This window comes from Amblyomma maculatum, chromosome 1 (genome assembly GCF_055883805.1).
Source record: "Amblyomma maculatum isolate TAMU_Amacu chromosome 1, ASM5588380v1, whole genome shotgun sequence".
Lineage (NCBI taxonomy): Eukaryota > Metazoa > Arthropoda > Arachnida > Ixodida > Ixodidae > Amblyomma > Amblyomma maculatum.
The window spans coordinates 206,132,792-206,150,444 of record NC_139344.1 but is presented as its reverse complement, the minus strand read 5'-3'; the positions used below and the strand labels follow the sequence as shown (position 1 = coordinate 206,150,444).

At 43.4% G+C, this 17,653-nt stretch overlaps 1 protein-coding gene across 2 annotated transcripts in view; it reads right to left on the bottom strand.

Moving 5' to 3' along the window:
- LOC146205423 (pseudouridylate synthase RPUSD2-like) overlaps positions 1-13,825 on the bottom strand; it is a 57,280-nt gene extending 43,455 nt beyond the window's left edge. For both annotated transcript variants that reach the window (XM_084590088.1, XM_084590089.1), the window contains exons 1-4: positions 13,432-13,825; positions 4,776-4,854; positions 4,573-4,694; positions 1,880-1,980 (exon numbers count right to left, since the gene is read on the bottom strand). In XM_084590088.1, the coding sequence (XP_084446214.1) occupies positions 1,880-1,980; positions 4,573-4,694; positions 4,776-4,854; positions 13,432-13,623 (494 nt within the window). In that variant the 5' untranslated portion in view covers positions 13,624-13,825. The remainder of the gene's footprint in view (positions 1-1,879; positions 1,981-4,572; positions 4,695-4,775; positions 4,855-13,431) is intronic.
- Positions 13,826-17,653: the final 3,828 nt, after the last annotated feature.

Genomic DNA, 17,653 nt, shown 5'->3' with positions numbered 1-17,653 from the left:
TGTCTTCATGTTTTCTTTTGTTTATTGAGTCCGTTGTATATACAGTCGTACCTCGTTGATATGGACACTTTGGTTTCCGACCAAAACTGTCCATAAAGCGAGTCACCCATAATAACGAGTCATGAATAAAAACAAAAAGGATTTTATTGAGATAAGAGAATTGTAATTAACGACTGCTTTTGTACATAACGGTGTGAACTGGACTCAAACTTTCCCAGAACACTGGCAATATTGAGTGCATTATCCTTGTCATTGTTGTCTTCGACAAATTGTTGTGCTGTCTGAAGCGACTCGCTTACCATGACACCCGTGATGTTGGGCTTTGTGTTGGTCGAACTTTCGAGCACGAACTCCTCACTGGCCGATGAATCAGCTTCTCATTCTCTACTCACCGCCACTTCCAAAATGGCCTCGTCACTGAGCAAAGTAGCCGCTAAATAGCTGCTTGCGATTCTCCTGAGGCGAGGAAACAGCTGAGCTGTCGATACTAGTCCCTGGCGGCTTGGATTGACTGAGATGGCTTTTGCCGCTTGTATTCACAGATTTCTCAGCGCCTACGTTCAGCTCTGTTCTTTTGCGTTTAACTCCCGCCATGCCAAAAGCCAGGCTCAAGTTGAGGGTTACAGGCTCCTGATGGTTTGCACTTTTTTGCCTAGTTAACCTTTCTGCCTTTCCGTTCTTCTGATTCTTTCTTTTTTTGCCATGTACTGTTTCTGTAAGGAAGCAAGGGAGTCAAGTTGGCAAGCTGCTATGGAGATGGCTATAGAACATCCCATCTTCTTGGCGCCGTTTTTATGTGTTCCTATAAAGCAAACCCTGCAAGCTGAAATACAGTTTAGAACGACGGCTAGCCGACTACGAAGAGCCCAGACCTTGTCAAGGCCGCATCGTTGACTCAAAGTGAAGCCGACATGCGGACCACCTAGTGTGCAAAGTTTGGCAGTTCGGCAGCGCAACAGGGACAAAAACCAGGAGCATGAGAGGGAAGCGGGTCCAGGACGGGACGCCCGGTCCCGGTTGCGTGTTCGTACGTCGCTTTTCTTTTGTCGCTCTACTTTGTGAGTGTGTCTTAACTCTCACCGAAAAGCGTTAACGGCTTCATGGAACACACATTGCGCTTTGGGAAAGAAAACTTCAGTTCCCGCCGCCACTGTAGGCACTTGTCTTTCTTCCTGTCATTTTTTTCTTACGCTTTTACCGGCCTCTCTGTTCACGTTCAGCAGAATTTATTGCAACCACATGTTGCTGTTTTCCAGGCTGTGGTGGCACTTCCGCTGCACCCAGAAATCTCCTGGTTCCCCCCTTTCGGGGTCTTTCTTACACTGACCCTCAGTTTGCTGTGTACGTTCCTCTCCGCTCTTGCGCCCCCCCCCCCCCCCCCCCTCCCTAAAATGACGACACGCCCGCTTTGGTTCTTTCCAACCTCACAGGGCTCGTTCAGGCATCCCGCCGTATCGGCTGTCGCGTAGGTTCGCGGGCGGCGCGCCCTTCTTTAACTTGCGTTTGGACTCCTCTGCTTTTTTTTCAAGCATTGTCCATATTAACAAGACAAAAATACATGGGCACAAGTGGGGCGCGTGCATTCTTCCCCTGTCCAATGACCGGACAGCGAGTTTCCATATTAACGAGGCATAAATACATTGAAAAGGTTTCGTCCCCAGAAAAACTCTCCATAATTCGGGTCGTCCATATTAACGGGGGTCATATTAACGGGACACGATTGTATTTCCGAGGGTCAAGCAACAAACATCGTTGAAAATTAGTGCGCATGCTTGTGCTATTTCCTCGTCCCACTCTCAATTCATGGCTGTCTTAAACAAACAAAAAGGACTAAAACTAAAATCATCTCTATATATGAAATATCCATGTTCGCACTTACCTATGCAAAGTGTTGGCCAAGAGGTCATTGTCTTTAAGACGGTAATCTGTGCCGACACGCTTGCTGTTTACAGTTACAAGGCCATCTTTTATAGCATTCTCCTGAAAATAAGATAAAGAAGAGTGCCGTTCTCAAGCAATAACACCTGTGTCACTGGATTCTCACAAACCGAAATTATAAATTGGGGTTTTTTATGTTCTGAAGCGTAACATGGGGGGGGGGGGGTAGGGGGTTATGGAAGGATATTGTGGTGGAGTGCTCTGGATCAATTTAGACAGCCTGGGGTTCTTATAACATGTGCTGACACCACACTGCAAAAGGGTGTCTTTGCTTTTCATTTCCATCATATCAGCCACCACAACCGGACAAACTAGTGAACTTGAGATCAACATCTATACAGCAAAGTTACTGTGGCAGATATTTTCTCACAGATGTGGCATGAGAAACCAATAAGAAAATGGTGATATTTAAAACTGCTGTTCCTGTTTCAGCAGAAATTTGCTGCCTGTAACGTATAGATGGTTTCAATATTTCTCTCAGAATATGAAAATGGCCGCCAATACATATAATGTTTTCCCTGTCACACTGTTTGACGTACCTTGACATATTCTTCACTATACAACTGCCTAGGTGTTGCAACAGAATGACTTTTCCTTTCACAATATTCATTACTTGAATACAGAACTAATCCTGGCATCACTGACCCACCAACTTTCATGCATAATTTTATAACTGAATTGTTGCTTTATTCCAAACTGGACCCAAATATATACATTAAAATCTAGTCATATCTGAGTGGTACAGAAGATTTGTTGCTTTAAAAACGGACTGTCATTTTATACTTGTGTTACATTAAAGTTCTTCTGGTTAGAAACTAAAAAAGAAAGAGAGAGTAACTTGTCTGCTATTTTAGCAACTTTTTTAGATACCAAATTCTAATGCCACAAATTTATGATTAATAAATATTCAAACACTTTAGTAAAATACCTGCTTAAACTATAAACATATTAATCTTGTCATCAGTCGATATATTCAACTATTTGACCAACTGAAATGGCTCAGTGGTTACAGGTAAAGCCCCTTGATCCTGAAAGTAGCGACACTCTCCTCCCTTCAGCTGCTTTCCTCCTCAGCTCTCCTCAGATTTCACTCTCCCCGAGGCGGACGTGCTGCACACTGCATGCTAAACCTGCCTGCACGCAAGTGGCGTCACGGGTGGATCAATGGCGGGGATTTGTTGGGCTGGTTAAAGTGTCGTTTTAAAAACTGCTATGTACAAGTATTATAATGAACTTGTGAATGTCACGTTGGGTTGTAGCAGCACGCATCCCTTACAACAACAAAGAAGCGAAAAAGAAGACACGCTCAAAAGGGCAAGAAAAGTTTGCACTTAAGTATCGTGCTCGGTTACTCTGAAGCCTCGGACAATAAAACTGAGAAGGTAATTATGCTGTCTTTAGCCCTGGGCATTGAAGGCCGACGGCCATTTCAGAAATGTTTGAATCTATGTGTGAATGGTACACAGGCCGATTCTGACATACTATTTCGAGTATCGCTTGGTTTCATTTCCAACTGGCGATCTGTAAGAAAAGGATGAACTAAAGCTCCTACGGCGGCTAATCAGAAGTAGTGTATGCCCCCAAAAAAAGTCTCTTTCGCTTCTTCTTCAAAATAATAGGTCAGCAAAGTGACTCAGGCAAAACAGTGCCTTATTTTACAGGAACATAGTGGGTTTCCTTGAAGGCCATAAGATGTGGCGCATGTGAAAATAAATACAAAACAGAAAATTCAAAATAGAAAAGAAAGTGCCAATAAACACTGTTGCCCATTTGAAGGACGATGCCCAAAGCACATAAAGGAATAGAAAGATGTGAAAAACGAAACATAAGAGAATACTTACTGCACCAACATTTTCAACACGTTTAAGCCTAATTTTAATTTCGATCATAAATAGCATGGGGGGTGCACAAGAACATTGAATTATGTATGTGGATATATGCATATGTAATTGTTCTTATAGAGGCATATTGATATTTACAAATGTATAGGTATTTTTTTATTTTGAATTTTCTGTTTTGTATTTATTTTCACATGCGCCACATCTTATGGCCTTCAAGGAAACCCACTATGTTCCTGTAAAATAAGGCACTGTTTTGCCTGAGTCACTTTGCTGACCTATTATTTTGAAGAAGAAGCGAAAGTTACAAGAAACGTGCAGGTAATTTACAAGTGATGCACACGAGAGGCAAAATGATAGCTCCACAAAGATTAAAAAACCACAACTTTTACAATTATGTTTACAAATTCTGCATGAAATGATTCATGCATGCTCTTAATCAATTTAGGCTGCAGCCACTTGCACGCCTACAGTCGAGTTATTAAGGCGATAGCCTTTAATGGCTCATACTGTCGCGGACAAAATGGTTCCCGCTTTTGCTGCGTTCTGATTGGCTGAGATGGGATGACGTCATAGAGGCCTCGACCAATCACAGAGCACCACTACAGTATGCGAGAATGTGTGCCTTATATGGCCATATGGCAATTAATGATCAATTACTAATTACCAAATTGATGACTAATTTGATAACTAAACAGTCATTTAATATGGCAGATTATACTTTTATATTTATATTCAATGACAATTCACAATTTTTCTCCTCTCTGAGGACAGCTACGATATCATGGTTACTTACATATACCTCCCTGGAATGAGCTCTGAACTCCCTGGTAAACACATCCACAAGAAGGTGTCCTACCCAGCGACCCTTGCAGAATGTAGTATACGTGAAATAGTACGGGTACACCTTCCGCAGTCCTAGAAAGAAGCAATGAAATAATTCCAGATAAAAGCCTCACAACACATTCAGAATAGTCACCAAAAGTCACTGCTACGCACCTCGCTGAAAATAGTACTCCGTTTCATCGAATCTGTCACGACCGAAACCAGGTCGAAGCTCCTTCTGCCCTTGCCTAATCTGAAAATGCAAAGCAATTCGCAACTCTAATGAACGACAGGGGGCGCTGCGAAGTCTGGCCACACTGGGCAAGATGGCGGAAATATTTAGGGTCCCACGTAACTCGTCCCTTGAAAATGTATTGCTGTTCCTTGTTTGTGATGAAGCTTGTAGTGTTTTGTGAAAAGTGGCCGCGTTTTTCACGGTTCACGCTGCATTCTGACATGATTCAAGTGTATCAGGACTATCAGACCGGAGTTCAGGAGCCGGCGTCGCTGAAGATCCTAAAAAAATTGTGATCAGCTGACGAACGTGTTTACGAAATCTACCGCGGAGAAAAGCGACGTATGTCGCCGATGCTGCTGAGAGACAGAAGCACGTTGGCACTGCAGTGTGTGTACATATTGCTACAGGTAAGGAGGACTTCAACGATTTCGCCATTATTCAGCGTGAATGGAAAGGCGCCGTGCTCATCGTGCGAGCCTCCGGTCGTCTCGCTTGTTGCCGCTGTTTGATAGCGCTCAGCTATAAAACCTTTTTTTTTTATTTTTTTTTTTAAGTTTACAGTTGTTTTTTTCGTTTCCGAGGATAATATGAAGCTATTCGTGGCGAGAAGGGTCATCACGATTATTTAAAAAAAAATGTTTTTTGATTAGATTTGCCTTGTGCGTGATAGTGCGTTTAAATTAACAGCGCATTTCGCAGAACTAGTAAAGCAATTCTTTCATGATTGATGGTGCCACTTGCATTGCTCAGTGTCAATTTCAGTACGCAGATGTCTTGCATTTACGTGTTATGTCGCTACGCCGACTGTCTGTGTCGTGCAAGTATGCATTTGCTTTCCTCGAGGGTGCGAGCGTGATGCCTTCGAAAAGCCTGCGCTCTGCGTCGCCTCTTTCGCGTGTGTATCTATGTCCATGCTATCGGATACCATAAACTCGTTCTCATAGCGAGGTCCTCGGGAATTTTCGCTCCCACAGGCAGTCTGTGACCGAGAAGCTTGTTAGTATAAATAACGTATTGTGTCGTATTCTCACGCTGCTCGTCAGTCTGGCTTGTGTCCACCTTTCGACGAAGTACTTCCAACCCAGTTACAGGGATAAAAAAAAAGAAAAAAAAGAAAACAAAAGGCGCTAAGAAAATTGATAAAAAGGCAGACAGGAAAGTAAATGGTAACTTTTTAACTGGCCAGGTTTCAAGGGAGCATGGCACCGCTTTTGTAGCATGGGTAGCAAGAGAGTTCTGTATTTTTATTTTTCATTTTTTTGGCACCAGCTTCTGAGTTTGAAACTTTTCTGGTTACATGATATATATCCTGTTCTCTATAGACTGCAAAGTACCACTAGGAAGATATTTCAGGAGATAAAGAAATTCTGTTTGAGGAAGAATATGCTTCTGCCTATTTTTGGGGCTAATAACTCGAGCATGGTACAAGAAGAGCCACTTGCCCTTTCTTTAGGGTCGTTGACCTTTTTTACTAGACTGTGGAACAGCATATGATTGTTATTTTTATTGTGTTGTTTTAAACACGTTTCTTAAGATATTACATATCTTTAGTAAAAGAATTGCACCATTTTGTTTCTTAAATTTCAGTTGCTAACTTCCTTGTGAATTATTCTATTTGTGCGCTGTTTACAGAGACTTTCTTCACCATTGTTTTATCTTTATACAATTTCTATGAACCACAGTGCTCTTTTATTTACTGCTAGTATTTTTCATTCTTCTGATTGTGTTTTTTAACAATGCAGCTGAAAAGGCCTGCCGTGCACATCAACTTACTTCACTGAAGCCTCCAAGGCTAAAGAGCTTCTGCAGAAAGCTGCGAGAGGACCGGCGGATGCGTGTGTGTGGAACATGCGGCACAGAGAGCGACAGGAAAACAGTCGAGTCTATGAAACTGAACATTCTCTTGAGTGCTCAGATATCAAAAGGATTGCTTCATTGCAATTATCGCACATACCATTTTTACCAGACAACAAGGCTTGCTTCTCAGCCTCCTAGTGTATCCAAATAACACCCCTAAAGACTAGAACATCTTATAATTTGAGGAAAAGGGTGCTCTTTACCTTGTAGAAGTTTAGAGCTTGGAGGTAGTATGGGGCTGTATTGCATGACTAAGAAATAAACTTTGATGCTTTATCTATCTTACAAACTATGCATCTACAGTCTGTGCAATCACAATTCATGCAAAATTCTCATCAGACATCCATTGCTTACTCGAATCTTAAAAGTAATCCTATCTGTAATCTAGCCAGGATTACTTGGACACCGAAAAAAAATGGCTACAGATAAGAACACTGAGTTGAGATACACAAGATAGGCATCAGGTTACTCCAGTTTCCTATCTCTAGGTGCTGTGCCCATGAGCTGGTAAATTAAATTCAATTATGGAGCACTTGAATGGTAGGTAGGTGACACAACTCACCTGAACGCCATCTAAAAGAGTCAGCTTTGTCTTTTGCAGTGACGATTATTGTATCTTGTGTGAATATATTCTATGACAGTGCTGCATTCTAGTCACCTAAAGACGCGTTTGTAAAAGTGTACTAAGCACAAATCATCACAGTTCCTTTACAAAAGCTGTCGGGCATTCTTAGTCGACACTGGGAGGAGGTAAAAATATTTATTAGGGCATCAGATCTTCAGTAAAGTAGTTCACTAACTGTTAGAGTGCCAAACTAGCCTCTCTAAAGCTCAGTATTGTGCTTATCTGTGATTGTAAATACTTAATAATTTTGTACATTAAAGCCCCACTCCACATAAGGTTTAAATCTGTAGGCCATACTGTGACAATGTTTCAGTTAAACATTTTCGAGTACCTCATGTACCCCACACATTGTAGCTGATGGTTTTAAGCTTGGTTTCTTAACTTAAAAATGATTTATGGTGACGAGCAGGCTTCATGCGTCTTTATATAAGCCCATCAGTTTATTGCCAACCTCTCCCACATTTCATATATTGTTCAGATAATTAGCTCGATTCCTTCAATCTTTTTGCTGGTGGTTTTGTTAAGCCCAGCTAAGGTTCGCTCGATTGAAATTTTACACTGTATTTCATTCTCTTGAGATTTCTTTGTGCTTGGATTTTCACGAGTGTTGCATGGCTACTGTTGATGGAGATTAGTGTTCATTTGCAAAATAATACTTTGGTAAGTGCAATAATATTTTGTCAGTTAATATGTATGTTATTGTTGTGTAGTAGGAATTCTGCAGGCCTGCCACTCTTCTTCCATTCCTTCCTCTTCCTGTATTCTTCTATAAATGAGGACATGGCGACTTTATGTGTTTGTTATAGCTGTTAAAAGATTAGGACACAAAAGTACAGTGCAAAGCTGTTAGGGAGAAAACTAGTGTATCATTCACTGGTTTGTAATAAAAATAATTCATGTATAATGCCTGACTATGCGTTCTCATGAGAAAACAACACAGTTCCTGCTCACGGCAAGCTGATCCCAGCAATGTTGAAGTTGTAGCAGGAAAACACTGCTCTAAAAATTAAACATTGATAGATGATACTCATGTGTCAACCTCAAGTGAAAGCATAGTGTGGCCTCATTGACTGCAAAACACTATTTTCCAGGCAAAGGCTGTGCTGATTATCTTGTCTGTATGTGGTAAGTAGTTTTGCCTTTCATGTAAGCTGCACTGCAAAGCAGCTAATAATGCGTACTTATGCTTTATGTTACATGGCTGCCAGTGCCATATCTTACGTTCTTTCTTTACCTGATACCCATATATAGTTCCACTTAACTCGAACAATGCCACACTTGTTACTGTTGTCTACTTGGCTTCGGAAGGTGTAAACTGGAAAAGTGAGAAAGGTGCAGAAAGCAATACTTTTCAAGAGAACTCTATATGTCGAGCGCAAGTACGTATTCAGGTATAGTATGTCACTACTATTTAGAAATTGATGCATTAGTGCTTGTCAACACAAGCGTGCAGTTTACTGAAAAAAGTTTGTGACACCTTCCTGAGTTAACTTGTTGCCTAGACTGAGTGGCTTACTTAACGTTTAGGAGGATGCAAGAGTATGTGCAGCTGGGTGTAAACGTTAGAAATCAGTTCAGTTCAGTCGTTCAGTCGTGTCCGACTCTTCGTGACCCTATGGACCATGTCACGCCACGCTTTCCGGTCTCTCACTATCTTCCTAACATCACATAACTTCATCTGCAGTGCCTCGAGGATGCCATCTAACCATCGTGTTCGCTGCCTACCCCTTCTCCGGCGACCCACAACCTTTCCCAACATCAAATCTTTCTCCAGCGACTCCTCTCTTCTCATCAGATGACCAAAGTAGCTGAGCTTTAACTTTAGAATTTGACCCTCCAATGAGCAGTCAGGGTTTATGGTCGACAATATCGACTGATTTGATCTTCTGGCAGTCCAAGAAATTCTCAAGAGTCTTCGCCAGCACCACAATTCAAGCGCGTCAATTCTTCGGCGGTCAGCCTTTTTCACAGTCCAACTCTCGCATCCATACATCACAACTGGAAAGACCATAGCACGAGTTATACGGATCTTGGTTGACAGACTAATGTCTCTGCTCTTTACTAGGCTGTCAAGGCTAACCATTGCTCTCTTTCCCAGAAGCAGGCGTCTCCTAATTTCATGGCTGCAGTCTCCTTCCGAGGTAATCTTGGAGCCCAAGAAAAGAAAATCTGTCACAGCTTCCACTTCTTGTCCATTGATGCTCCAGGACTTGATAGGGCAAGACGCCATGATCTTCGTCTTTTTAATGTTCAGTTTAAGCCCAAACTTCTCACTCTCTTCTTGTACGCGCATCAGAAGTCTCTTGAGTTCCACTTCACTTTCTGCCATTAAAGTGGTATCATCCGCATATCTAAGGTTGCTGATACGTTTTCCAGCAATCTTCACTCCAGCTGAAGGCTCGTCCAGACCGGCCTTCCTCATGATGCACTCTGCATATAGGTTAAATAGGCAGGGCGACAGTATGCAGCCTTGCCTCACTCCTTTTTCAATCGGAAACCAATCAGTAAGACCACGCCCAGTTCTGACTCTGGCCTCTTGTCCTTCATACAGGTTCCTGAGGAGACAGATGAGGTGAATTAGAACTCCCATCTCTTGGAGAGCTTGCCACAGTCTAATGGTATTGTGACTGGCCATAGGGTTTTCTTGGCAGGAAATACTGGAGTGGGTTGCCATTACCTTCTCCAGTGAATCACATTTTGTCAGAACTCTCTGCCGTGACCTGTCTATCTTGGGTGGCCCTACACAGCAGAGCTCACGACTTCATCGAGTTTCGCAAGCCCCTCCGCCACGACAAGGCAGTGATCCATGAAGGGGAACGTTAGAAATGCTCTGCTCTGCTGCAAAGAGAACAAGAAATCTGATATCAAGTGCAGGAGGCACACGGCAATTAATGCTTGTGCCAAATGATGTGCCTTTAACCTTGTATGCAGCAGTGTGAAAATAGAGCATTGGAAAAGTGACAAATGGAAGTCTTGGTCATCTAGTATCAAAGAAAAACAAACGAGGGTTGAGGGGCAGCCTAGTTCGGAAGCAAACATTTCAACAAGACTTCTCTTCAGCCCAGGTGAAGACATATGTTCTGGTTGAAATGTTTGCTTGCGAACTGAGGCCAAGTCAACTTCAAACTAAGTCAAGCTTGCCGCAGAGCATCTTTCTGTCCCCGCTTCCTGCATTTTTCTGTAAAAATGCTGAATAAAGATTGAATTGAATGCTCATTGCAATCCTTACCTGGTTGTCTTTGATTCTGTGTGTGCATGTTCCCCTTATTCTAACCCGGTTATGTAGTGAGTGCTTATGCACATTTACAATACTCTCGTGCACTGCATATGTAGAAAAACATTCTCAAGAAGCTGTGGAATTAAATAAATATTAGTTGCTATGCAGAAAGCCATTAGCTTTAATAGTGTGTCATCAAACACGAAAAACTGATTATTGTGTTGGCTTTCTCGTACAGCTGATGGGCCTCATCCTATCAAGCTCCACTTGACAGCTGTCTTACGAGTCTCGGCCTTTAGAGCAGCCGCAAATCATTTCTTGCAATTAATCGCCAGGTGTCCAAGAAAGCACACTTTACGTATGTGCAAGGAAGGTTGTGTGCATCAGTTCTCTACGGCCAATCTGCATACACTCACTTATTCACGGGGGTCATTTATGCTGCAGTTGACAAGTTGACCCACTCCAGTATTTTCTGCCAAGAAAACCCTATGGCCAGTCACAATGTATGGATGCGAGAGTTGGACTGTGAAGAAGGCTGACAGCCGAAGAATTGATGCGTTTGAATTGTGGTGCTGCGGAGACTCTTGAGAGTTCCTTGGACTGCCAGAAGATCAAATCAGTCGATATTGTCGACTATAAACCCTGACTGCTCATTGGAGGGTCAAATTCTGAAGTTAAAGCTTAGCTACTTTGCTCATCTGATGAGAAGAGAGGAGTCGCTGGAGAAAGCTTTGATGTTGGGAAAGGTTGAGGGTTACCGGAGAAGGGGTAGGCCACGAACGCGATGGTTAGATGTCATCCTCGAGCCGCTGCAGATGAAGTTATGTGATGTTAGGAATATAGTGACAGAGCGGAAAGCATGGCGTGATATGGTCCATAGGGTCACGAAGAGTGACACGACTGAACTGTACTGACAAGGTGATGTTTGGCTATATCTGTAAAATCATTGATTTGTTTTACTGATATCCTTTTCTTACTGTGAAATGTTTACACCACTTTTACTTCAGCATATATCACCATGTTTGAAATATTCTAGAACTAAACTTGACTGCGACAAGATGGATGAAAGGCACGTGTGTATATGTAGGGCCATCAAGAACTTGAGTTGAAAAGACCGTGCGAGCTCATCCAAGTTTCATTTTGAGCACAGGCATAGATAAGCTTTGATTTCAGTATATTCTTGAGTTAATTGAACGACCCCTAATTCTTTGATTAATATATTAGTAACTAAGCTAATTTTGGATTTGACGTGTTATGTACAGTCATGGTAAGAAGTCCTGAAGCCAAATGATTTTTGTCTCAGCCGCAAAATGAAGCCGTACGGTGTCATTAAAGAACGAATTGCCATGAAATGCTATCAGACCATTTCTGGCTGTGGTAATAAATCATTTGAGGCATTTTAAATGCCTTTAGGCCTTGATGGAGTGACGGGTTCTTTTGTGGCTGAGACTATAATCCTTAGGCTTTAGGACTTTTGATCACTGCATGCTGCTCTGATAATTGGCGAGGTGTGATACGCATTCAAGCCCTTCACCAAATGAGCGCCCTGCAAGTGAGCTTTGTCGACAGGGAATCACAGCTTTATTTGAGAATATATATTAAAAAAAAAAAAAAAAAAGGTGCCGGCTTGATCAGTTTACCGCGCAGTTGTCAGAGACCTGTCGCCGACAAAACTATGCCGATTCTGTGATATTATTCAAGGGTGACAAACTGCAACGCTAAAAGTGAGCAGCCGCATAAGCGAGCGCGATCACACAACGGACCCAATTTCCGTAACACGTGCGGTACAAGATCGAGGGCAGTCACGCACTGCGTGACCTGCAGATCTCGAGACGCCTGCCTGACGCGACGAATAATTGAGCCGATCGTCGTAGAGTGCTCCCTTACGCGCATTTGATGATGACGTTCTTAGCAGAACTAGCTTAAAAAGCGCTATGATCAAGCTGTCACAAACTATAGGAGTTGTTTATACGTGCGCCGATCGAATTTTGTACGTGACGCGAGAAGTCGAGATGCGTAGTACGTATTATTGTTCACTCGTACTTATCCGTAGGTGTTCCGTCCCTTGGGAAGGTTAGTAGAAGGCAGTTGATACCAGTAAAGCAATCGTACGACAAAAACTGGCGAGACTATATGCAGACGGCACTTTCAATGCGTTCCGCGGAGATTGAAAATGCATCGATTATCTGGCGTTGATCGCTGGATCACGAAGTAAATACATGAAACAATGTGCCACTGTGCTGCGGAACGGCTGCAGAATCGGTTTGCCGTTGGTTTTGCCCTTTTTCGCGGTGCTACGAGCGCTTTGCTAGCAGGTTTCCATAGCGCAAGCAAGGGGCGTCTGCTACTGGACCTCTTTGGAGCGTTTACATGGTGTTGCCGCCAGGTGCCGCATGGAATGCTGGAATCGCGAATATTACACTGAAGTGAATTATTAGCAGCTGACGGTCGCCTTCGAACGCAACATCCATTGCCATTTCTTTTCCTTTTTTACATCAGAGTGGTCAAACTACATGGCCACACGTGAATCGTGAACCTCACTGGGCTAAATTTCTGTATATAACAGAATTTCGATAGCAGAAGAATGTTTAGGTTTGAATCATGCAGGCGAGTCGCGAAAAGCGTGCTAGCGGCTGTCGCATGCGACCAGAGAGCCGCGCAGCTCGACCTATGCTCGACGCAGTTCGACCAAAACGATCGCACGACCTCCGCGAGTCGCAAGTGTGAACGGGCCTACATGGTGAATAGTCAAGATAGACAAGTCTGGAAAAGCAACCCGCGGTGGGTCGCATTTGCAAGTGTGAACATAGGTCGAGTAGAGCGGCTCCCTGGCCGCATGCGACAGCCGTTCGCACGCCCTTCAACTACGTACAGTTGGAATCTGTGACCTCACCTTTTTAATATCCAGGCCAGTAACAGGTTCCTCGGCTTTTCTTTTCACTCCGCAACCAAGATCAGCTTCCGCAACAACGCCGCTAGGAGATTCCTTTGGTGTAGTGGTCATCCCAGCCGAAATTAAATTCCTTACACTGCGGCCCAAGCTATCGCGCGTGAGACAGATCCTTCCGGTAGTCACAACCAGCATGAATTAAGCTAAGTGGTAATCCTACAAAGCGCAACGGCAATGCAATATACCGTAGTGCACGTTACTGGACATTGAACATAAAGTTTACCGCGCGGTTCGTTCACTTTCAGCACCTCCAGGTAGTAGTACTAGTATGTGTACATGTACCGTGCAATTCATGCACCATGTACCGCCAGCGCCGCCAGCATGCAGCCAATGCAGCAGCTACCAAGGTCAATGTACAACTGGTCGCGCAACTTGGAAGAAAACGCGTGCAGCTGCCTACTGCCAGCGGCATCAACTCGATGATGAGGGCTCCTGCGAACTGTGAGGCAAATTACTAGCGCACAGAAAATAAGATCTGCCAGAACTCCAAAGAATTACAAAGCAAACATAATTTTCGCGCTCAGGAATAATGCAGTTTTCGTTTCTTGCGTAATAAAAAATGTGTCACATTTTTAATAATATTTTAACTTGTTTCTAGCGGCCTCTCTCGGCCACTTATTATCCGCTGCGTAGTTGCCCAAAGCTCAGATATGGCTCAGACCCCAAAGCTTTTTTCATGCGCGAGATGGGTGCGTCATCGGCCCCGGTTCAACGTTCATCGTTGCGCGCTGCGTACAGAGTGGGTTATCTGTAACAAACAGTCAGTATTTTATTATGCTGGTTGTGGTAGAGCTTTACAGCAAGGCGAAGACTGTCTGTGCTCGATGAGAAACTGATTGCCGCTGCATGTGCGCATTTCCGGACGATGGGACAATGCTGCGTCACAGCTCGGCGGCTCGGCTCGGCCTCCCAGGCACGTCGCAAAAGTGGTGGCTTGTTTTACGGATACACGTCTGCATGAGCGGCGTATCGCTGCATGTTTTAATTGAACGGTGAAGGTGAAATTTTATTGCTTCCAAGATGCGTGTCGCATTGCTCAAAACCTTCCGTTCCGCTCCCTTTGCTGCGTGTTTTGCTTACTGCGTCCTATTACCGCACCAACGTTCGCTGAACGTGCTTTAGCTGTTATTACAGTGATGTCCCTATTGTCAATGGGATCTTTCTCATGAACATGTTAAATGCTTAAGTTGTAAATTTGTAACCTCACATTGACTCCTCTCAGTGGCAAATGAAGCGCGAGTAAAATAATTCAGGGCGAGATTTATTGGAGCAAAGCTATATCGTAGATATTTTGACTTCTCAGACGCATTAACTTCTAAATACTAGTAATCCCAATTTGAATTGCTTACCTGAGCTCTTACAGGTTGGCGTTCTAGCGCTAGCGTTAGTTATTCCGTTCGTTTGTTTTTGTTGTTCTTTGACACTGATATGTACTTTGTTTGTTAGCAAGATTTTTTACCCTTTTATAATCTCACCGCGTCTCGTTAGGAGACCTACGCTGAGGTCATTTTGTTATCACTAGGATTTCATGAAGACCGTGACGAATGAGCGGTGGTTGCTTTCCTACACTTAAAGATTTCATTGTCGTGAAGCGTCTATGTAAGTAATCGTGAATTAATAAAGCCTGGCTTTCTATGCAGCACTGCTTCACTCATTTATGCCCTTAGTGAAATGCCTCAAGCCATGTGATTCTATCCATGTGCTTGCCGAATTCACTTGAAGGCCCTTGTTCACAAATGTGCCCGAAGAAATAAGCCCCAGAATGCGTTTACATGACGCGCGACGAAAGACTAGGCTAACGACGACGGAGGCAGAACGATGCTATGATAAGGTGGTTAAAGATGCCGTAACATTTCAGTTAACGTAAAACTTGACTGTAGAAATCCATGTCAAGTCAAGTTGGCTGAACAGTTACGGTGTCCATTTTTCTGCCTTATCCGAGCATCGTTCTGCCTCCGTCGTTGTTGGCCTTTTTTTCGTTCATAAGTAAGAAGACGATCAAATTCCCCGCCAAAAGCACGTCCCTGTGACGTCACAAGCAACGTCACGTGATTGTTGTGCCTCACAGTTCGCAGGGGGCGCTGGGAAACTAAAGCCTCGCTCAGAGTCGACACGCAGGGTTCTATGGGAGTTACGCTACCATTTGTTCTTCTACCATGCAGCTACAGTACAGCAAACCATCTCGACTGGTTTCGACTACCGACTACACTTGGCCATGGCTGTCACCGGCTTTGAGCTAACGTTGCTTTGAGCCTTAAAAAAGTAATATATATATATATATGTATATGTATATATTATTATTATTTTTTAATGGCAGCGTGGCCCATAGAGATGACCATACTAAAGTGAGCTAGAATTGGGTAGAGGCATAGCCCATAGAGTTTCTTACTCTTACCTAGAGGGAAAGCTGTGCTGCCGTCTATGGGAGTTTACATGGCGTTTCCAGACGGCCAGTTCAGCCACCATGGGCGCTCAAAGCATCATGGGCCGGAGAGCTACCGAGTGCAGAACTACAACTTTTGGCCAAAACTAACGCAAACATAAACGTTGTTCTACAGTAAATAATGCCCCAAGATTGAATATTGTGACTATAAATTACAAAAAGAGAGAGAAACAGCATGTCAGTGTGAGATTTATCCAATATAAGCGATGGCTCTTTCTCCTATTGGCTTAGCTTTGAGCAGCACAAATACCAATATTTCGTACTTAATATGCAAACTTTGAAATAAAAAAATGTTATGAAAATATTTATCGTTGTGCAATCACCTAAGGAAGTTTTTAGTGGCATTTCGGGAAACAGAAACCATTTATTGGCGACGGATGCTTTTGCGCCTTCGCTACTATGGCATTCGCGGTCTATGTACGCACCTTCAGATGATGATGATGCTGACGAAAAAGAAACATCGCAGTAACGCCACTCCACGTACCCGAGAAAAACCGACTGTCCCGCAACAAGTAGCACACCGGCCCATGATTCTTAGCGCGCCCATGGTGGTTAAAATCCCTTGATAATTTGAAAGTAGCGACACTCTCCTCCGCGCCGCGCTTTCCTCCTCGATTCTCCTAGCGCGGCGGCGGCGAGCGCTGCGCACGACACGCTTTTTCTCCTTGACGCCCGCCGGCCGGCCGCAGCAGTGAGTGAAGCGCGAGCTTTTGGGCCAGGTCTGCGCTTCAGGAGTGCACAAAATTTTTGAAAAATTGCGAGAAAAGCATTGAGAATGTCGAAAGTAAACTTCATGAATTGATTGGTTTCTTCTTAGAACTGTTTGAATGGGGAATACTGATAAACAAAGCTTTCAGGCGAGTTCTGTGCTACAGACACTTTTTAAGTCTCATGATAAGGTTTTACTTTGTGTACTTAATCTAGTACTGCCTCTGACTTTGTGTTTGTTTTTTTAGAGCGTGAAATCTGTCGCCGCGGTAAAACTTCGGAAAACGATCCAGGCTGGTGCTTTGAACTTCGAGATCAGAGAAGGTCAAAGCAGGACTTAGTCTATTTCGCTACGGTCAAGCTATCTCTCTAAGCATAGTATGTGTCACATGATCAACCATGAGATTGGATTATTGGTTAAATATACATGTATTTCGATCAATTACTGAGCCAAATTAATTGATATTTAGTAAATTGCAGTTAAAATCTAAATTTTAGCTGCAACACCGAACCGTATACCGTTGGAAAGCTTAGGCCAAGTGTAATGGCACTGTGCTAGTTAGCGATCCGCGATAATCTGCGTTAATTAGTTAATTTTGTATACAACCAAATTTTGAGCTGTTCCTTGCTGCTTCGAGGCAAGGAACAGGTTTGCCACGGCAGTCTTGATATGATGCTGATTGAGGAATTAAATAATTTTATGAGTACGCGGCCCCTCACTGACTTTGCGCGTGGTTAAAAGACAGCAGGGTACACTGGGAGAAGTGGTGGGCCCTATTGCCGACACACTGATGTTCTGGGACAAGCATGCTGTGGTCTCATGCGCTATGTAAAGAGCTTGATTTCATTGAACGCAACAATCAAATAAAAAAATTACAAGGTGCACATAGGTCTTCAACGTGCGGAAATGAGAAAGCATATAACTGCCAATTCATTAACTATCGCTATCCCATCTATCACTATATCTACTAATGCCAGAGACCTATCGTAAGTGTCACTATCCGCAACGAACAC